Genomic DNA, 23024 nt, shown 5'->3' with positions numbered 1-23024 from the left:
TTTGTTAATGTTATTGTTCATAGTTGCTACATAACCCATTTCTTTCCATAAGATATTCCATAAGATAATGGTCTACATTCTATTATATGACTTAAAAATTTGTATGTTTGTTTGTAATTGATAGATTCTAGATTCTAGATGGTTGATGCTCGAATAATTAATCATTAATGTACTATGAATGTCATTTTTATGCTTTCATATATTTTGCAACTAATTTGGCATTTTGGATGTTTTTTTAATATCAATGCAATGACATATATATGTGCTTCTGGGACGCTTCACTTCGAGGTTTTTTGGAAAATGACGCTTCGCTTCAAAAATACACACCCGCTTCATCACCGCTTCGTACAACAATGACCATAGATGGAAGAATCACATAGCTATTAATTGTCAGTAGTCCTCCTCCATGTCAAAAACATCAAAATCAACAGCATTGCAACTACTCTCTCTCTCCTCCATCCTCCTCTTCGATATCTGATCCAATTCGTGCATCTATTGGTATGGAGGATGACACCTCAAGATGATGACCATCATCAAAAGTGGCTAGCTCTAGCACTGGATCATTAAGATCCAAGTTGGTTAATGCCAACTCAACATTTTGTTCAAACCCATTTCATCAGTAAACACATCCAACATCTTCCCTTCAACCATTTACTCCCTTTGCCTATAATAAGAGGTGTTGTCACACAGAATGTCTAGGCACCGCCACAACAACTCAGATTAGGGGTTGTCACCCTGATCCCCAATCTCTTTGGTTAAGTTGTCTCCCTACAGCAGGCTAAGGGGGGTAGACCCTACGGAAATGGAATGAAGAAGAATTAATTGGGAACCAACCAGTTCAAGAAACACAATGAAGCGACCAAGTACTTGATTAAGATTTAGCAAGACTTATAAGATTTCATTAAATTTAAACGATTGATACTAGTGCCTTGTGGAGTCAACAATCTTGCTAGGGAAATTACGACCAAGTAATCTATTAGCAATTATTGTTTGGAAGAATAACTATCTTATATGAAATGCAAATCCGAAAACTAATGTGAGATGCAGGAATCTTGGTTGATTTTAGTTAAATGCCTATCTAAGTTTAAACCCTTCAATCCTTTCTATATTGAACCTGATTCCGTAGTAATTGGCAGAGAGAAGATAATGTGAAGCACAATAATGTGTGATTAACGATACCTCTCTTGAAAAGCTAACATACCGGTGCCTCTGGCACTCCAAAGAGTTGTGGCTCTGACGACTACAAGGTCACCGTTTTAAGTACTATTAAAAGCAGGCTTCTCAAGCAAAGATGGATGGATACCTATCTCTCTATCGACTAAGCTTATGATTGAAAGTAAATTTTAAATATGCAGAACTAACTTAATATGAAAATGCACGATATGATGAAAAGAAATTAGATTTGAGGATTAGAAATGCTTATGTCACAAAAGCCCTTAATCACCAAAATGAAATTTTCACTTCTCTAGACAAAGATTTAGAGATAAACTTCTTCGCAGTATCACAATTAAACCACAAGCTTACTTCAATTTTTTTTTAGTACAATTATAGCTCAAAGAGAACAAAAGCTTCTTCACAATTTAATATTAGATGCTCAAGAAATACTCAGCTTAGGAAACAAAAGATATGCAATTTATCACAATGTTATGATAGAGTACTTTAATAATTACTCGAAATATTTGCAAAATATTTAATGTGCAATAAACATCAAATAATTCAAGTAATTAAATCACACTTAGAGCTAATTTAAACGATGAGCAATAGATGTTCAAAACATAAGAAAAAGCTCAAAACTTTAGCATGCAAAATATTCTAGCAATTAAATTTTGAAAATTTAAATACCATGAAGAACTATGAAATTTAGATGCTACAACACTTAACAATTCCAGAATTTAAAATGATTTTTCATTAAATGAGCCAAATCCAGAAAATTTGTTAATTTCCTATAGTTTAAGTCACCTGACACGGGGATTCGGGATTCGTAGGATTCGGGATTCGTGGTGTCGGATTCGGACACGTTGACCCCCCAAAACAGGACACATAGGATTCGTTATATATTATTTTATTAAAAAATATATATATATATATATATATATATTAAAAATTAGATATTTCTTACACAAATTTTAATTAATGATACAAATTTATTGATTTCAAACATAGATCTTCATCTATAGCATGCATAGTACATACAAAATTCAAATACATGTCAGTGGTACTGGTCACATAAATCATGATTCATAAATTATAATTCAGAACTAAAAGACAACTTACAACTACAAGATAGTAAGATAAACACACTGACAACTGTAGTTTTCTCATTAAGTCATCAAATCAAAATGTGTTACATAGGTAGTGTTGGTGCAATGCCAATGGAAAATAGAAATAGAAAATATAAAACAACTACAGTATACAAGCCTCAAGGCATCAATCCTCATCATCAGCATCAGAATCAGCATCAATGTCCTCATCATCATGGTCCCCACTGCTCTCCTCTGCATCCTACTCCTCCCTTATATCCATAGTCGCCTCTGCATCTGCTAGTGTGGAGGATGACCCCTCTAAATCATCAAATCTAACAGGCTCTAGCACTGGATCATTAAGATCCATGTTGGCCAATGCCAACTCAACACTGGTGTCCAGACCCATATCATCAGGAAAGACATCCCACATCTTTGTCTTTCCCCTCAACCACTCTTCCCTCTGCCTGTAAATAAGACGAAGGTTGGTGTGCACATACACCATTGTCTCTGCCCTGGACTGCTCAAGCCTGCTCTTCTTCACACTATACAAATTCCCATATGTGCTCCAATTCCTCTCACAACAAGAGGATGAAGTCACCTGAGAGAGGAGCCTCATGGCTAACTGCTGAAGAGGAGGGCTTGTTGCCCCATGATTTGCCCACCAAGAATAGGGCTTCTTAGCCCCCCTGTCTCTAATCACATCGTAACTTCCAAATCGACCACTGCCAGTGGAAAACTCTGCAAAGGCATCCTCCACCTCAGCAAGCAATGCACTATCCTGAAAAATCCGCTTGAATGCCTCTTTCCTCCCCTGTAAGATTTCACCATCCATGTGAGGAGGGAATCTACGAAAAGGTCCACCATTCAGCGACTCATGGCTGTAGTATTTTGGGTTCAATGAGTGAGCCAAACAATTTAAAGGTGTACAATTCTTGTCCCATCTGCTGACAAGAATATTCTGTATAGTATCACAGAAGGCCTCTGGTGATGTCTCATACTCGGGGCACTCACTATGTAGAATAATGCTCCTCACATACTCAATCATGGAATCCCATCCCTCATAAACCTCTCCTAGGATGGGTTTGTCTGTATTTGCAAATCGAAGCAAAGAAATGATAGGGTCCATGATCCAAATAATTATATCTACCCTCTCCCACCAAGCATCATCTAGCATTGTGTCCTTCACTCTTTTAGAGGCTACTTGATCTGTCTTTCTCCAAAAATACCAAAACTCAGAAATAACCATGGCCCCAAGAGCAGTCTTGACCTCCCTCAACCTCTTCAACATCATGAATGAAGAGGCAAACCGTGTATCAGCAATCTTCAACAATGATAGATTGGTGTACTCGTTGTAGATAGTGAGGGCATTTGTATGATTTTGCTCAAAGTTACAGATATGTCTTGCATCCTCAATAATGCTTCCAATCCAAAGCACATCAGAAGCAATGGATTTCAGTGCTAATTTCAATGAATGGACATTGCAAGGTGTCCAAAACACGTGGATATTTAGCTTCCCCAATCATGCCAGCAGCCTTGCAAACAAGTGCATTATCTGTAATGATTTGCACACAAGAATCAACACCTACATCTTCAATAACTTTAATAAATAACTCACCAATAAATTGTGCATCCTTGTATTCGCCAAGTGTATCCACTGCTTTCATGAAAACTAGACCACTCAAGGAAGACACCATGAAGTTGATGATTGGGTGTCGTGCTGGATCTGTCCATCCATCAAAAACAATGCTAACCCCAGATGTTGGCCATGATGCTACAATAGGCTCAAGCATTTTTTGCACCTCTTTTTTTGCCTTCGTCAACAATGTGGTTCTCAGCTTCTCTGACCCAGGAGGCACATACCCTGCTGGAGCCCCTTGAGTTAGAGCTCGGCACATCTCAATAAATAGAGGTGAGCGTGCAACATTAAATGATATGAAGTTTTGATAGAAGAAGAAGGCAATGGTGAGATCAAGCTCTTCCCGTCTCTCTTTTTGGAAAATCTTGTCCATTGGACCAAGTGCTCTTCTTTTTGTTGTTTGTCCCCCAGTAGAAGTAGAACTCTCAAATGGAAATTTGGTGGTGGCTTTCCTCAAAAATGGAAGGGGGTCTTCATTCTTGGGTTTTCTTGATTTTGAAGCCACATGTTCCATACCAACATTGGACTCCTTTTCCAATTCTTTTCTCTTTTGTAAAGAAACAGCTTTACAAGCTCCAATCCCACAACCCGGTAAAGCCAACAAATGTGCTTTCACACAGTAATATGTGCTTTTGAAAGAAATGTGACAAAAGCTGCATTTCCATTGCACATTGCCTCCTCCCTTTCCCTTGGAGTTTGTCCCATCCTCTCTTGTGACATATTTCCACAATGGATATTTATCATTGTCTTTAGGTCCTCCTCTTCCCTCAACATTACTTGCAGCAGACTCTGATGATATTGGGGGAGGAGGGGCATCTCCACCCATGACATTCTTGCCCTTCCTTTGCCCCCTAACTGTTGCCTTTGATTGAGCCATGAATACTGTAAAAGAAATGAACAAAACATGCACAAATTTGTAAACAAAAAATCATATACAAACTGCTGTAAGAAATGCAAAAAAATGGAGCTGAAATGCACTTACCTGGTGCTTGAATCTCCTTGCCGAACGCTCTACTCCCTTAACTCCTTGCTCCAAACCCTTCTCCACTTGCCAACAGCTCAAAAAACGCTTGCCAAATGAAAATATGCGTGGCTGTAATGACCAAATGCGGCCTTTTCATACCCGCGCAGGTCACTTTTCCGCCTAACGAGTCCTGGAAAACAGGACACGATTTCCAAAATCATGACACGCTGCTGAAAATCGAGACACGCTGGGGGATTCGACATGTCAAAATAGGACACGAAGTGTCATATTTTTGAACACGATTTTCGAGCGAATCGTGTCGAACACGACGCATTCGGATTCGTGGACCCTATAGAACGAATCCGGTTACTTAGCCTATAGTCAGTCTTTAGAGACGATTTTAAAAATATCTAGGTGTGTTTGACTGAAGAAAAAAAATAAATAAATAAAATAAAATAAAATAAAAAATAAAAAATTCAATAAAACAAAATTTTACCCCTAACACAAAAAGACACCAAGAAGGAACTTTAGATTAAAAATTTAATTATTCCTTGGCCAAATTTTTAATGTGCTAAGTTTTATGAAGCAAATTTAGTGTGGCAAATAGTTAATTAAGTTTTTTAATGTGACAAAAATAAAAAATCAAAAAGCTTCAATAAGGTTAAATTTTTAATGTGAAAGCACCAAGTCCTCTTTTGATTTAATTCTTTTAGAAATATCAAAGTCACGAATAAAACACTGGAAATGAAATTTTTATTTTTATTTTTATCACAAAATCAAAGTATCATAAAATTAAAACCCAAAAGAAAAGCAAAAATACAAAAAAAAATAAAATAAAATGAAATTTGAAATTTAAAAAGAATCAAAGTCAAAAATTTAAAAAAAAAATGGGATTTTTAAACAAAACAAAAATAAAAAGTCGGAAATTAAAGGCAACAAAAAAAAATCGAAATTGATATTAAAACATAACCCTAAAACGAAACACAAAAAAGGTAAAGGGAAATCGAATTGTTTTGTTGTGTGCAGGTTGACGGCGGCAGAAAGGAAGCTCGAAGAAGCTCGAGGGAGAGAAGCTCGAATGAGATTAGGTAGAGACGGAGAAGGGAGATACGCAAGTCGATGAGGAAAGGGAGGCGCGTAGAAGAAGAGCAGCGAGAGAGGGAGCTCAGGGAAATGGAAAAGGAGAAGCAGGGACGCGGATAAGGGTTTTGCAGGTCACAGATGCAGGCAGCGAGGAAGAAAGCAGGTTTATGACAGCATAGAGGGACAAGGATAAGCTACGAGGGAGCTTGTGGAAGAAAGTCAAAGGGTGAGGGAGGAAACACGTGAAGGAGATGCGGAAAAGAGGCTTAGGTAGAGTGTTTAGAAAACCGCGAGTAGAGGAGGGCTCAGCCTTAGGCAGCAACGAGGAAAGGGAAGGAGATGGAAGCGTTGGTTTGGGAGGAGGCAGAAAAAAATGCAGCACACAGAGCTCAGATTTTGAGAAGAAATGAAACTACGAGCTGGTAATACGTAGAGGAGGGAGCGATGGTAGCAGCAAGGGAGCAAAGAAATGAAAAACCCCAGGCAGCAGAGATTCAAAATTTTTCAGAAAGGAAGAAAAAAAAGGGGCAGCAGAAAATGGTAGCCTAGAAAACTTTTAAAAATTCCCAGAATTTTTTGATTAAAATGATATATTCTTCTACTTCAGATTTGTGCTCGAAACACTTATAAAATCCTGAGATCTGAATTTTGAAACCTTCAAACTAAAAATAATTTTTGAATAATGTCCCTGCAAAATGGTATTGAAGCCAGATCTTACCCTCCAGGGCCTAGATCTAGCTTCAAATAAAAAATTTCCTTCAGATCAACAAAAACGAAAACAAAACACCCAAAACCCAAATATACAAAAATAAATAAAACCCCAGAAACCCAAGTCATAAAACTTTTTAAAAAAATATTCAGATCTATGCACAAAGATGGTAGATCTATCAGATCTGAGGAGTATGAGTCCAACTCCGCTCCCAAATCTGATCATCTAAGGCTCTCGATAGCCAAATCTATCAATTTTCCACAAAATATTTTAAAAATAATATTTTGAAATTTTTGGTGAGGTACTAGCCCAAAAACACCCTGCATGAAAAATAATTTAATCTTAAGATAAGTCTAGGAGCTTATGTAAAGTAGGCTCTTCAGAAAATATACACTGAGAGTTGCCTAGTCCAACCAAGAACTATCCCCAAACGCTCAACGAAAACTCGAAAGATCTCCTACAAACACTAGATCAACCATCAAACTAGGTAGAGAAATAGAACAATGAAATTTTGAAGAAATAGAGATACCTGCTACTTCGATCAAAATTAAGAATGTTACCCTAGATCCAAAAAACTGATTAAGATACCTATATTCAGATTGTTCTGAAAGAGTTATTGATTGATAGTTTTCACATAAAATTTAGCAGAAATTAAAACAATGTTACCATAAATTCGTGAAGAGGAACGCCACAGCACGTTGAAACCCTAGAGACTTTTGCATTAATTAAAAAGTATACAAGAGAGCTTAGTACACGATTCAGAGATCGGGTGAAAAGATAGATTGACATTGACCTCTAATTTATAGGTAAAATCTCCAACGGCTAGTTGACTTGATCCCTATCAAATTAATTTCAACCGTTCATAAAGATTTAATTAATCTTTAATCATCACCGTCAAAATTATTTAATTTTTGAGGAAAAATCGAAGTTATCATTTAATCGATTTTTAATTAACTCAAAATTAATTATTTTGAGTTAATTTCCTCAGAATTTTGACTTTGACTTAACCACCAAAGCCCAAGGGTCCAAAATTTCCTCAATATTCCCTTGGCCGAGGACCTCCAAAAATTAACTTCTTTAAAACCCACGAATTTAGCCATTGGCGAATTTAATTTTACCTAGGACACAAAATTAATTGAATTTCTAGCTTGGGATTTAATTTAACTTTTCCAGTAACTTTAATTAATTGACTGATGAGGAGATTAATAATTTTTCCAGCCCTCTAATATTTAGCCATAATGTCTAACTATGAGGGACCATGCACTAAATATTTTTTACATGAAGATTTTACATTTTAATACATGAAGGGGGAAACCCATTTGTTATAGACCCTCAACATTTACCCATTTTTGCGACACAAAATATAATCCAGTGGACCAAGTGACTTGTGATAAAATAATCTAGCCAATTAGCTAGGATTATTCCCAAATCACTTTTATATAGACTTGATCTAAAACACTAGGACTCGCCTAAGATTTTAGCGACAAAATCCACCCTAGCTTTGGGGTGAGGTTGGAGAGAAAAACTTTGCCGATCATTTGTGTCTAAAGACACAGATGAATCAGTGAGACAAAAAAACTCCTAAAATGGAGATCATCACCAAAACCATAGGTTTACCTAAGTTGTTACATACAAACGTAGTCATACTGAGATTATTTACATTTTACATATGCAGAGTGGGTTGACATCTTTATAAAATTGTCAATCCCTTTTGCCAAAAAAGGGGTGTACTGCTATGGGCTCGTTGACACAAAGTGGTCAACAAGAGGAAGGTTGGTGTGCACATTCACCATTGTCTCTTCCCTGGAAAGCTCAAGCCTGCTCTTCTTCAAATTATACAAATTCTCATATGTGCTCCAATTCCTCTTGCAACAAGAGGATGAAGTAACATGAGAGAGAAGCCTCATGGCTAATGGTTGTAGATAAAACAATCAATTTGGCTAACAAATCCACCTACCAAGCGCTTGGAATCCCTTTGAATCTGCAATAAACCCTTCAATTGTACATCAACACACATTAACTCTACAACCCACAAGAGAAAATGTGATTGTTGCTTTTATAGGTTCATTTTCATTTTATAATTTCTACTCAAAAGTTTCTCATTAAGAGAATCAACTTTTTCCATAATCATCTAAAGAGTCATTTAAATTCTTTGATTTATAATTCTTGTTTAGGCATCACAATTAAATACTATGGAACTTCCACATGCTTATTCAAAAAATTATAGTTAGAACAATGTCTAAAGAGCTACTATCTACCATCAAGTCTATAATAAACTCGTAAAATTGCTCTACATCATTTGAATGTTACAAGCCAAGAGACAATATGTAAAGATTCATGACTTACCATCAAGTTTACCATAAGACTCTTCTGAAATGTGATACTTTTCCACCAACGAAGTGTCTTCTAACCAGCCTCCGGCAGTCATTGATGATGGGTCCATATCTACAATATGTATGCGATACCTGAAAACTTCAACCAATAAGAATAAAGAAGAATAATTGAGCTACAATAAAATGGATCAGGTGCTCACAAAGAGAAACCCCAAAATTAGATAGACCATTATAGATTCAACATTAAATAGAAAACATAAAGTTAACGGATACTTTCTTCAAGTTCAATACCCTTAGCATTTACATGGAAAAAGTTTGGTATAAAAACAAATAAATTTAGTGGTATCATGCAAGGTCACTGGTTAAAAAATCAAGGACACTATGTGTATTTGACTTAAAAGATCCTACAAACTCATGTTTTGATTATTTTGTCTCTTGTGTCCTCTTCTTTTAAATGGTAAAAAACAAGGACATTTTAGGATGGAAAAAATAGAACTAATGAAAATGTCAAAGAGTTAACTATGAAGACAAGTCAAACTATTGTGTATGAGATTATGCATTTATAAATGGATTGAGTGTCAATTAGTTCTAGCAAAATCATAACTATGATTTACGACTAAAAGTGAATGCCTCAAAACTTATCATATTTAAGAAAGTTACAAAAAGGTCTCTATGTCCCCGACATGCATTCGCAAACACAATTGTAAAACAAGTTAGCATGAAGATTCATAGGATAGTCCCAAAGAGGTCTCTATGTTCCTAGAATGCATTCTCAAACACAACTTGCAACAAAAGTTGGCATGTAGTTGCACGTACACAATCAATACCATAAATTGATCAACCATCCTTCTAGACCGCTCAAATTAGGCAATATGGCCATCAACAAACATACCTTGAAGGATGACTCTCCCTCATTAGAACAAAAATAAAATACAAAAGGATCCTCAAATAGGAATATGTCGATAATTATCCGCAAGAGAATTATCAAACAAACTAGCTTATAAATAACTTGACACCTAATAACTCCCACAATAAATGAAAATATAAGAGTGAGAATTCCCCAAAGAGGTGTTAATTTTGCACTGCTCTATGCTATATAGATTACTTTAGCCCAATTAGTTTCTTAAATAAGTAACCTTTTCAACAATAATTAATTCTTCCGGTAATCAACAGTAATTGAAGATAGAACAGTAAATGAAATGACAAAAAGGAGACAATCAACAACATCAACAGGAGACACTGATTCCCTCAACGACCAGGGAAAAACCCCACAAGGGGGAAAACCCTTTGAAATCCTTCTTCTATTAAATTGTCTTCAAATGTTTAGCAGAGAGTACAATGAGCCCAAATCCACAAATAAGAGTCAAAGTCAAAGTTTGACTTATCAACAAATCAACCAACCAAAAATTCCAAAACATGTGCCAATAGTCAAATCTGTTCAACTGTCATAATCTACAAGTTTGTCCAAGTCAACAACAGTCAAAATGTATCATAACTAGTCAAAGTCAATAGTCAATTTAGCCTTCTAAGAGTTTGGTCAACAGTCCTCCAATTTGACCTCAAATGCTAGTCAAAGTCAGCCCAAAACAGTCGAAGAATACTCAATCAAACTCGGTCAAAGGAGATAAACTTTTGTGGTGAAGTCTGCAATTTTTCCTGTGGTCAACCTTGTTGAAATATGTAACTAGGTTCGGTCTTCATAATGACAGATGTAATCATGATTTTATGTATTTGATGTAATGAGAATATAAATTTATTATTGTTGATATTAAGGCATGGGTTTCGTGCTAGGGGAAAATTATTTTTTGGTCAAGCTCCCATTGTGAGCTCTTAGGGCTTGTCATTGAGTCTACAAGTCATTAAATTCATTGTCATGTATGAAAGACCTATTTGGGGCATGATACATATTGTAAAGAAATTTAATCGAGTCAATGTTAGAGTCAAAAGACACTCCAAGACCTCGTCACAATCGCTACATCATGTTGGCCTTCAAAAAGGAGCAATTAGCCTATCTAGATGGACAAGTCGGCCTAATTGTTATGTCAAGTTGACCTACAAGCATGGGTTAGGAAGCCTACATATAGAGGCATTTGGCCTCATTCCAAATGGCATCAATCAAGCATAAAAGTAATTTGATCTGAGGATGAAAGATACTAAAAAAGCAAAGAAGGCAAGAGAAACGTCAAGTAAAGAGGAAGATTTCTTAAACACTGTTTTGGAAAAATCTCTCACACGTGCAAACCAAGACTAGGGCAGATGCAGGACCAAATTACAGTCATCATGACTAACCGAGTTTTGGGATAAACAGAAATCTCCTTCTCAAGCCAAGTTGTCAAGGAAGTAAGGTGAAGACAAGCGAAGAAAATAGAAGATGAAGTTACCCATGTTTTTTATCACACGTGTTGTCTTAGGGATTTTGAAGAAGAGAATGAAAAGATGTAGCAAAGGCTGAAGATTACAGTCAAGGTGTAGGTCCGAACTCATGACATAAGGAAGAGACTTGGGTTGTGTTGCACTCAAATTATCAAAGTTCCTAGAAGCAAAAGTGCCAACTTTTTTCAACAAGGATCAGATCACATATCAGCAGTCCATGTGTCATAGTCATCCCATCATACAAGTTATATATTGTAAATGATCTTAGTAAAACCATGAGTCTATGTAACAACCTAGGTAAGCCTATAATTTGATGACAAATTTCCATCCTGTTATCACTAAACAAATTTCAAAGGAAAAGGGTAAGGTAAGAAAGATTTGGTCTTGGTTATTCTCATGCTCCTTTCATGCATAAGAAGCACTTGACAAACCTCAGGTCTGGGATCAAAGTAATGAAGAAACAAATTGAAGACTTAAAGATACAGTTGAGCCAGCAAAAAGAATCTCCATAAAGAAATCTCACTTCAAGTAAGGTTATGTTTCAAAGTTTTGATGGTTTTGCTTGGTATAATCTTTATTGAAGAATCAAACATTCCCATTCAGTTTTGAAAGGTCTTGGAGCTGTTGAAAGAATGCTTAAATAGTAAAAGGCTCAAAATGGCAAAATTATGGTTGAAACTATGTTTTTTAAAATTACACAGCAGTTTCGTAGCGCGCTACGAAACTGCTGTAGCTGCACATTATGCTTTCATGGACCAATGTTGAAAGACAAAGGCAAATCTTTTTGAAAGGGGAATGTCTACAAGGCATACAAGGCATCATCTGAAGCTATCAACATTCAACCAGGTCAAGACAGGTGGAGAAAATATATATATTCAAATCCAACTTCAAATTTTTGTCGTAAAGTGAGCACATTTACCACAGTTCAGGATATATCAAACAGTTTGCAAGAAACTTTTGCCTGCACACATGTACATGGGAAAGGCTTACAACACATGAAGGACGTGGCACCCCATGAATAAATTGACTAATTCAAGAAGATCAACATAGTTAATTACTTTCGATTATCTTTAAGGAAACCAAAAGCATAGAACAGGGGCAGTTTCCTGTTTCTCAGCAAAGGTAAAGGGATGTTGCTGCAAAGGTGTAATCAGATCACTTGAGAATGTTTGAGCCCTAATCGAAAAGGAAATACAAGAAATGAAGACATATACACGTGCTCAACCTTGCGCTGCGAAATCACTGAAGCAACGTTTTTCACGAGAAAAACTGTTTTAGGTGGTTAAATTCCAGGAGGTCTCTAGAGAAACTGAAAGCATATTTTTGGAAATTGAAAGAGGTTTTTATTCCTAACACATTGAACTAGAAAAACCTCTTTCATTTTCTTCAAATTGATTATGAGCTGGGAGAAACGGGTGACTAAAACTTGCGCTACGAAACTGCTGTAGGTGCAGTTTTTCATCTCCTGTTTAACACAGGTTTTTCAAAGACACATTCTGGGAGGTAGGGAAGGTTTTTCAAAAAACCAAGAGAGGTTTTTGTTCAGCATGGATTGATTCACAAAAGCCTCCTTCAGTTTTTCCAAATACATTTTGTACGAGAAGTTATGAGCTCTGTCCCAAGACCTATTTTTCAGCCAGAACAGAGCAAGGGACAGTCTCCTAGTTTCTAGGAACACCAAAAGGATGAGTCATCAAGGGCCAGCTGGAAGGTTATGGGCTTCATCAAATTCGACTTCATGGATTTTTGTTTGCCAAAAGGAGTGTTTAATGCTTAGATAAGGTTGTTGTAATCATGATAAGGAGATACACTCCTAGTTGTATTAGGTCTCTAGGACTGCTAGTTAGGTGTCATTTGCATTTAATAGTTAGTTTTGAGTGTCATTAGGTGTCAGGTCAGGTAGAATTCGAATTTTCCTCATCCTAGAAGAGGAATCTAAGTTGTGTAAAGAGCTCTATATATAGCAGAAGAGCTGATGTACAAGGGGTTGGAAAATGTTAGAGAAAAAGACTACTTTTGTAAATGCTATGCAGGGATTGATATATACAGAAGCAGTTGGACTTTTCTGAAGCTGAGATTCTTAGTGTACTTCAGTGAGCTTCATCTTTTATCTGTGAAATGCTTTACTTCCATAGTCTTAATGCTTATTACTCAGGATTCATGAAGGATTTTTTATGTTCAGAATATGTGATGTTGTCATTCCCTTAATTCTTACAGTGGTATGGATGTATAATCACTCAGAATTCACTGAATGTGCTCTGACTTCCTGTATACATTTATAAACTGTGTGGTCCCATATGAGTTTATGTTCTGAATGTTTAAATGCCGAATGCCCTGACTTCCTTTAGGTATTAAACTATGATCTATCACTTTAAATTCTTTCCTTTTGAATACCTTGATGTATCATTACTCAGAATTCATGCCCACATGCTCTGACTCCTATGAACTTCAAGTTATTGAGACTTTCTTGAATGTGTCACTCTTTCATTGAAGTATATACAAGCCTCAGTTTTATAAAAAGAGCTATTTGTTGCCCTTATCTCTGTCACTGACTCCATAGCCCAATGGTAGCAAGTCTCCATCTTCCAATCTAAAAACATATAAAATCCAAACCATAGAGTTAGCCATCTATCCATATCTTTAATCAATATCATTAACCCTTTGAGAGAGCCCTCTCAGGCTAAGGAGGCTAAGCCTTAGCTAAAAGATTGGTTTGAAATAGTTACACTGAGATAGTCTGATCAGCAGCCTATCAGGGTCCTATTTTGGTGATAACACATCCTAAGACGTTTTTTAACATCACTGATTACCTGTGTTTTTTGACACAGCTAATCAGAAGAGATTTTTCCCTTCAGCTTAAACCCCCAAAGCTAGGGTGAAATTTATTGTCGAATTATTAGGTGAGTCCTAGTGTTTTAGTCGAGTCTGATGTCAAAGTGGTTTGGGAATAATTAAAGGTAATTGGCTAAATTATTTTATTACAAATCACTTGGTTTACTAGATCATATTGAGTCGCGGATGGGTTATGTGTCTTGAGGTTCTAAGACGAATGTGTATTCCCTCTGAGTCTTGTAAACAAAAAATCATATGCATTAGAGGGTTGGAAAAATAATTCAAAGTCAAATTTTTTAGGAAATTAGCTCTAAATAATTAATTTTGAGCTAATTAAAATGGAATTAAATGATAAATTTAAAAATTCATCAAAAATAACAAATCAAGGGCCAAGATTAAAAGATCTTGAAGTATTTATCAATGGCCAAGATTATTTTGACAGGGATCAAAGAAACTAACTGTTATTTTTCCATTTGGGGGATTTATCTATAAATTAGAGTCATTTGAGTCTCTAGTCATCTTAATCTCTTGATATAAAAATTTTGTTGAAGCAACTTTGTAACTACTGTCCCGTTGGGAACTATTTTTTCAATCATAATAAAGACTTTGGTGCAATTCAAGGTGTTCTTGCTTATTGATTTGTGGTATGTGCTGACTACGGGCATCTCTATGTTGTATTGAATATTGGTCAAATTTTTTGTTGCATTAGATAGAGATAGAACCATACTATTGATAGTTTTGGGCTAATCTTAGGTGGTTTGATTCTCCATGTGATCTAACAAATTATCTTGAAATAAATTCATGGTGTTTGCAGGTACTTCAATCATTGTTGTTTGGATTCCAAATATTTATATGGTGGATTAAATCTTCACTAATGCTATAGTATACACTGGGGTTTCTAAAGTATTTTTAGTCATTCTTCAAAGAAAAAAACTACATAAAAATATTTTTCTCAAAATTTTTAAGTTTTTAAAACCCTTGTATATTTGTAGATCTTGTGAATAATTTTGTTGATCTAACTTGTAAATTAATAATTCTAACTTGGGTTTTGGGGATTTTTAGTATTTTGTATATATTTGGGGTTTGGGTGTTCCTATTTTTACTTTTGCAAGTTAGATCGAGAAACCAAGTGGGAGAAGAGTTAGATCTAGGCCCTTGAAGGTAAGATCTAGTCTTTCGAAAAATTTTGATAGGTTTCCCATGGAAAAGTTTTGGAAAATCGAAGGAGCTGAAGCATACAAAATTTTGAGCAAGGGTTTCAACCTTCTCATGACTTCTAGGCCTAGATTCGCCTTGCCCTAGGCCTCCATACCCTCTTTTTCCCAAACACTAGCCTCATTAGGCATAGTGTTGGCCTTTGAGGCCGTATTCTTCATCCTTGTGCCCCAATCTATCATCCAATTATTGGCCTCTTTTGCCCCAAAATTGACCTAAAACCCTAAGCTGAAGTTTTAAAGCTAAATACTTGGCAGTTTTGCAGGGTTAAGGTCTGAAAATTCATATTTTGCAAGCGAAAACGTGATCCTAAAGTTTCAACGATTTTCAACAATGGGATCTTCAAGGCCTTTAGCCTAGAGTTTGACCTCTAAACCCTCGTTTTCTGCAGTTTTATTACAGCAAGCAAATTACTAATAACTAGGCCCTAAAATCACAAACTAAATTGTCAAAGTCATTTAAAATTGCAAAATCTTCATTTTCACAAATTTTGGCCTCTTGGGTATTTGACTTTTGGCCTAAAGCTAGCATTTAAGCTTGCTGGATTTTTCTATGTCACTAAAATTTACAATTTCAAGAAAAAATTTCTATTTTTTGAAATATTGGGCAATGGGCATCTATTTTTCGCGTGATTAGTTTGATGTTCTATGGTTAACTCACTGTTGTAATAAACATATCAATTCTGAAAATTATTGAGTCAAACTCTTTAAAAGCCCTAAAATTGAAATTTTCATGTTCTAGTGCATTTTGCTATTTTTGGGCATATAAGCCATCTATTTTTGGCAGTTTTATCTTGTTGATCTATCTTTACTTACTGCTATAAATCAAGAAATCGGATCTGAAATTTTACTGAATACATCATCTTAAAGTGAACTAAACACGTTGAATTACATTTGTTGGTCATTAAAATTTCAGTGTTTTATGTGTTGGGTAAGTTTCATCAATTGAAGAGGTTTATGAACTGTTGTTACAACATTGATAGAATCTGATTTTTCTAAAATAGAATTGTTGTTATAAACTGTGATTAATCTGTGATCAACATCTTGATTGACCATTGTTAGCATTTGGCATCTTGGGTTACTTGGTATCTTGTGAAATATTGTTGAAATTTACATTTGTATCTCTAAGAATTTTATCTTGTTTAAGATTGCAAATCACTATTGTTAAGTGCTCTTAAAACGATTCGAATTAAGTATTTAAACAACTTAATAAAAGCTTAGCTCAAGATAAATCTCACTCATAATCTCTTGCATAAACATACTAAATCTAGATTTGCATCAATAATTTACCTCCTAGCATAAGCTAGGTTGATAGAGACATAGGACAACCCTTCTTATCTAGCTTGAGGGGCCTCGGCAACTCTTCATTGGTTAACACGGTGACCTTGCAGTCATCAGAGCCACAGTCTCTACAACGCCGGAGGCACCGAGTGATAAAAGCCTAACATAAGGTATCGTTAATCAGGCCCTAGCCCGCTTCCTATTAGCCTCCTTCCCACAACCTACCTTGGAGCCCAACTTCAAAATAGTTAAAGGAAGGTTACATTTGGACTATGCATTTAACTAAATTTTATCAAGATCACTGCATCTCACATAGGTCCTAGGATTTATATATCATATAGATTAGTCAATCATTCAAGCAACGGGTGTCCATCTGGTCATTTGGTTCCAATTCATAAGAAGCAAGAATTTGTGACTCCATTAAGGCACTGGTACCATTATAGAAAATCTAATTTAATCAATAATCTTGCTTAATTTCAACCAAGCGGCTAGGCCACTCATCCATTTCTCCCAAGTAAGTTGATTCTCAACTTGCTTTCCTTCACTTCATTCTATAGGGACTACCCCCCATAGCCTGTTGTTGGGAGACAGCTAGAACGGAGTGGATGGGGATCAAAGTGACAGCCCCTGTCCTGAGCATTGTCGCAATGCCTATACAATCTAGGCGACAACATTTTTTGGCGCCATTGTCGGGGACGAGTTTCTCTTGTTGTCGGGGTTAGCGACATTCCCATTATTGATCTCTCATTTTTTCCATTTAGCCCGTCAAGCAGCACAACATTTTTTGGCATCGTTGCCTAGGATAGATTTTTATGTCCTTCATCCTCACGACATCCTTCCTTATCATATCATTTTTCATCCTTCATTCATTGCTCCATCAACGCTACAACATTTTTTGGCGTCATTTGTCAAGGACCAATTTATTGGACTTTACTGTTGACGACATTCTCATTAATCTTCATAATCCTCTAATCCATTTTCATTTTCTTGACACCGCATTCACTAATCTCCTTATCGCCTTATTCACTCCTCTATTTTCACTTTAGCACCTAGACATTTGGGTCAGTTTCCTGTTTGGATGGCAACTCCACTGTTTCATCCATTCACAAAGGCTTACATTAGAAAGAATCCTCGTAGCTTGCTTAACCCTTCTCTCAGAGCTCGGTTAAACAAATTACATTCTAGTAAGCATTCATTTTTCTCAGACGGGAAGCCCACCTTGATATCCACTTGCTTTTTCCCTTAATAACTTTTCGATTTTTTGACTTCTGGATTTCGGAGACAGATTCATGTTCAAGTGGTGGCTCCAATTCTTTCATTTTTTGCAAGAATTTCTGCTAGAGGCTCGCTTCTTGTGGATCTCTTGATTTTCTTGAGCACAGATCTCGCTCTCTGACGTCCATTAGCTTCCCTTTCTTCTTAAGCAAGTCGTCATGGATGACTTATCCGTCCCTTTTCGTTGTCCTAACACTCAAGGTTATCCTCATGACCTTCCAGAAGAGGAATATAGGGTTAAAGAATTAATAGAGATCGTTAAAAGAATACAAGTTAACGAGGATAAACAATTTGCTGATATGCAGAATCTCATAAAGAAGATGCAAGAGAATCAATTACACCATGTTGGTGAGCAAGAGGATGTGCCATATTATAGATATTGTAATCACTGTCATGATGAATCCACTTGTGACATCGCAAGAAGAGTTTTCGATAGTACAGAGGAACGAACCAATAACCAGAATAATCATTTTAACAATGAAAAGGAAAATGATAAGCGTCTTGGTAAGGAATTAACTCAAATAATCAAAGACATGCAGTCTAGTCAAGCAAAATTAATAGCAAATCACACTAGAGAAACAACTTCCATGGGAAACAGAGTACAAGCAATGGAAGTTGCTCAATATAATCAAAGGATCAACTTTTAGAACATGATGGATACCATAGATAAAGAACATGTTGAGGAGATAAGTTCCATAAAAGCAAATCTTAAGAAAGAAATGAATTCTATTCAAGAAGATCATAATAGAATGATAAAGGACATGGAAGCTAATCAAATATCTCTTCAGAACAGGTTATTAGCTAGAGAAGAAAAGCATATTGAGGAGCTGAAAATCATGGAAACTAATCATTCTAATCAGATGACCACCATGCAAGACCATTTGATCACCATGGAGGAAAATCATGCCAAGGAAATCAGTGCTATTAAGGATAAGCATTCCAATCAAATGAAAGCCATTGAGGATAGGCTACAGAGCGTGATTAAGACCATGGAGGCTGATCACATACAACAAATGAAAATTATGGAATCAGTACATGCTGACGAAATAAATGCCATAAGAATTGAACAGGTCACTCTTCAAAGTAAGCTACAAATGTTGGAAAAATCACAACTCCAGCCAACACTGAAGGATCTAGTACATGAACCTCCCATCCCGCTCAACAACCTTCATCTTATTATGAAGAAGTCATTGATTCCATTGAGAAATGGTTAAACAAGGATGATCCAAGTAGGAAGGAAACTGAAGGAAATCAGATCGATGATTGCAACACCGATCCAGCGGCTTTGACAGAACAAGGTCACGAAAATAAGGAAGAGCAGGTCACAAAAATCAGTCGCATTCCAAACCTTCCACATGAACTTTAACCGAATCAGATAGAAAGTTGCATGTCAATTGCATCAACATCAACATCGCATCCTACCGAGCAAGCGTAAAAGGCAAAAGAGAAGAACGAAAAAGTTTGATGCATCTGATGCTCGAGAGCAGCTCGATATTCAGATAAGACAAAGTCCTCACATTGTCAGAATTCAGCATGCAACATCCGAGAAGTAGCCCACAGACTTGCCGGAAAGTCGGCAAATGCTCAGTATGCACCATGTTGATGACATCTGATGCCATAGGGCATCGTTTTGTATAATATCTCTAACCCTATTCTCTTTTTATTTCATGTCGTTAGATAGTTTATTTCACGCATTTATATTGTCTTTTATATTTCAATTTGTTAGAGTAGATTTCATATTCCAACGGTATTTTCTATATATGCATGATGATTTCGATGTTGAATGGATATCTATTTGGTGAACTTTTGTTTCCTTGGATGCAGCGTTCTGGGATTCTCATATGAAGCCAAATGTTGCACTCAAATTATCAAAGTTCCAGGGAAAGTGCCAACTTTTTTCAACAAGGATCGGATCACATATCAGCAGTCCATGTGTCATAGTCATCCCATTCTGCAAGTTATATATTGTAAATGACCTTAGTAAAACCTTGAGTCTGTAACAACCTACGTAAGCCTATCCTTTGTCTCCCAATGCCATAATGATTAAATAATGGAAACCATTTTTCCTGAATCAAACACTCCAATCTAATTGTCCATGATAACAACTTCCATCTCCATTTGCAACCAATTCATATATAAAATGTGGTCACCTAAGTCCCACCATAGCCAAGACCTCATTACTACTATGACATCACGGATTCCCTAATGATCCTAGTGTCCTTTGCCATCATTTTTGTTTTGGGGGGAGGGGCGGGGTTGGAAGGGGGGTTTCTGAATTTCAACATGAAGACAGGAAACAGTTCCCACTGGAGGAACTGATTCCCAGCCTTTGGAAATTGGTTCCTCCAATTGGAACCATTTCCCTTAATTTTTATAATGAATCCTATTTCAAGATCTGATTTTTAAACAATAAGATCCATATCTAAAACCAGAAATGAATCCTTAAAAAATTGTTGAATTTGCCCTAATCCAATTTGAATCATTGATTCCCTGATTCCTTGATGAATTGGATCCAAGTACAATGCTAAGATGGCCAAATCTGGTAACGTTGTTTCATGTTGATTGAGATATTTAAGGTTGAAATTGTTAAGAGATTTAACATATAATTGGAAGAAAATAGAGCATATTTCCTCTTGAAGATCTGCTGTAATTAAAATGATTTTCAAATCTGCTTTATGCTAGGAAAAGTCTGCGCTGTGGCTGAAACTTGTTAGCTTATGTCTGGTGTCTTCTCTATTGGGCTGCCTAGTGTGTTGGCTTTAACTAAGACGAAATAATGTCCATTTCTTGCTACTGTAAACCGGTATTTCAGATCAGCAATAAGACTAAAGTTCATAGGAATTATATCATGGAAACCTCCTTGTGAGGTGAAAATCCTGTTTTGAATTAAGTCAAACAATGCAGAAATTTCAACAAGGTATTAGAGCTATCTTGCTCATATCCCTCCTTTGGTGAAGAGGGAGTTGGTTGATGAGCATTGGTTTACCTAGTATGTGTTCTTTCTAGATCACTGTGGGTTTTTGTATTGAATGTATGAAGTATTGATGTGCTGATCATGTGGTGAAAGTACATTTTTCCTTGTAATTTAATTTTTTCTTAAATAGACCTTAGCTTGCAGACCTTAGGAGAGATTCTCAGGAAGAACTGTCTCCCTTGAAATCAATTTTTAAAGCTTGTTGAAGGAATTTAGGAAAATAATTTGGGGTTTGTAGTAGACTACACTAGATATCTTTACATAGGAGAACTTTTAGGGTTTGTAGTGGACTACCCTAGGCTTTATCCAAAATCGATTTTTCATTTCTTTCAAGAGAGTCCATCGTTAGACTCCGTAAGCCCAAAAAAATAGTAGACACTAGTCTTCACTCCCATTAGTCACTCCTTAAAATCAAAATCAACCTTTTCTTTTATTGTTTTAAGGTTAGATTAGGGTTCATATGCAATCGTACTTCAATTTTCAGCCATAATTAGGGTAGACATCCAGGGTTTAGTTAGCATTTAATCATATTAGCATATCTTCTTGTCATTTATTGCATTGGCTAATTAACGACTGCGCTGATGAATTCTATGGACAAAGTAAATGCATGACTAGATTTGCTAATTCCTGAGTTGCCCCTAGGGTTGAGCAGTCAAATTGCCTTGTAGAGGTGGGTCCCTTGTCCCAAAACAACGGGGTCTCATACACCAAGTTGGTGTCTGGCTTGGCTGTGACCATAAAATTAGATTATTATTATTTTGTGGATGGGACTTTTACACCATAAGTAGAATATGGGAGGTTCAGGTAACAGGATGTAACCCTTGTTTCCTTATCATACAAAGCAAAACTTGAAATTTTTGAAAAGAAAGTTTCAATTGTAGCGAGCAGTAAAACTCACCCATCAAGTGGAGAATAAAACCCAAGAGACTGTGAGTCCTCATTCATGTCACAGACCTTCTTGTCAGTATCATCAAAGAGTTGAAGAACCATGGAATCAACTGCTGTCCCACAATTCTTCCAAAGCCTCTCTTTTGTAGCCCCAACTGTAGACTAAATCAGACAAAACCACTTAGGATACAACTCCTGTTAACAAGTACTTTTTGCGAAGATATAAACTGAGTATTTGAACCTATTCTTGGAAAAAATTAACATAAAAAAGAAATATATCATTTGACAAATAGGTTCCCCACAAATAATTCTGAAATACGAAAACAGAAGACTGATATGCACCAAACACTCTCCTAGATAAACAGGTAAGAAGAATGAAATATAATTTTTTTCAAATTGGCAAGAACCCAATGTTGTAAACATCCCAATTTTATCGCGATAAAATTTGGGAAATCGTGATTTTCTGGCCTAGCCGATGTTTGCTGATTTTCACAGATATTTAGGTGGTATCTTAATTTTGCCAATTTTTACAAATATTTTCCTGATTTTACAATATTTTGGCTTTCCATACCCTTCCTGATTTTATCCCAATGCCAATGTTTGCAACATCGCAGGAACCGCAATCATGACAACATCAAAAGAAAGAAATTATATGAGAGGAAAACGAGATAAAAAAAAAAGTGCACAGTGGTATGTTTTGATAGATCCATAAACCCATAATCCCAAAGTTTTAATGAATACTTCATAAATTTGCTAATTAATCCACAGTTTTGGACAATTAATTCAAGATGCAAAGATCTTGTTAGTAATTTTTTTCCATATGTATGACCCCATTACCAGGTTGGTCTGCATGAATCCTCATGGGCTTTATGCTTCAGCCCAACCTCAAGCTCACTATCGCTGTTGACCTGTCTTTGCCAATGTCTTAAAAGATATTCAAGACAGGTTCCAAATGCAAGCTTTTGTAAAATGAAAAGGGCTAGCAAGTTAAGGATCCACATGCAGGAAAGAAGTTAAATTGTGTCAAGACTATTGGAAAACAAAAGATTGCATTTCATAATTTTGAAAACAAACATCGAAATTATAAGGGGAGAACATAAGGGGAAAAAGTCTACTTAGCTAAGCCAAGATACAAAGTCCACAAGGCGCAGCCTTCCAAGCAAAGCATAAAAGACAAACAGATCATTATATATGATAAGAGTGTTTGAGGCTGTCTAGG

At 36.2% G+C, this 23024-nt stretch overlaps 1 protein-coding gene across 2 annotated transcripts in view; it reads right to left on the bottom strand.

The window, feature by feature from the left end:
* The window catches only part of EMB2804 (tubulin folding cofactor B), a 287364-nt gene that overhangs the window by 224269 nt on the left and 40071 nt on the right, over nt 1-23024 (bottom strand). For both annotated transcript variants that reach the window (XM_089384839.1, XM_089384838.1), the window contains exons 4-5: nt 21816-21967; nt 8982-9100 (exon numbers count right to left, since the gene is read on the bottom strand). In XM_089384839.1, the coding sequence (XP_089240965.1) occupies nt 8982-9100; nt 21816-21967 (271 nt within the window). The remainder of the gene's footprint in view (nt 1-8981; nt 9101-21815; nt 21968-23024) is intronic.

This window comes from Pinus tabuliformis, chromosome Q (assembly GCF_031772625.1).
Source record: "Pinus tabuliformis cultivar Carrire ecotype Pingquan chromosome Q, CPIR1, whole genome shotgun sequence".
In the NCBI taxonomy this organism is placed as follows: Eukaryota; Viridiplantae; Streptophyta; class Pinopsida; order Pinales; family Pinaceae; genus Pinus; species Pinus tabuliformis.
Note: the sequence above shows the minus strand (reverse complement) of the source record. Positions and strands in the feature narration are given on the sequence as shown.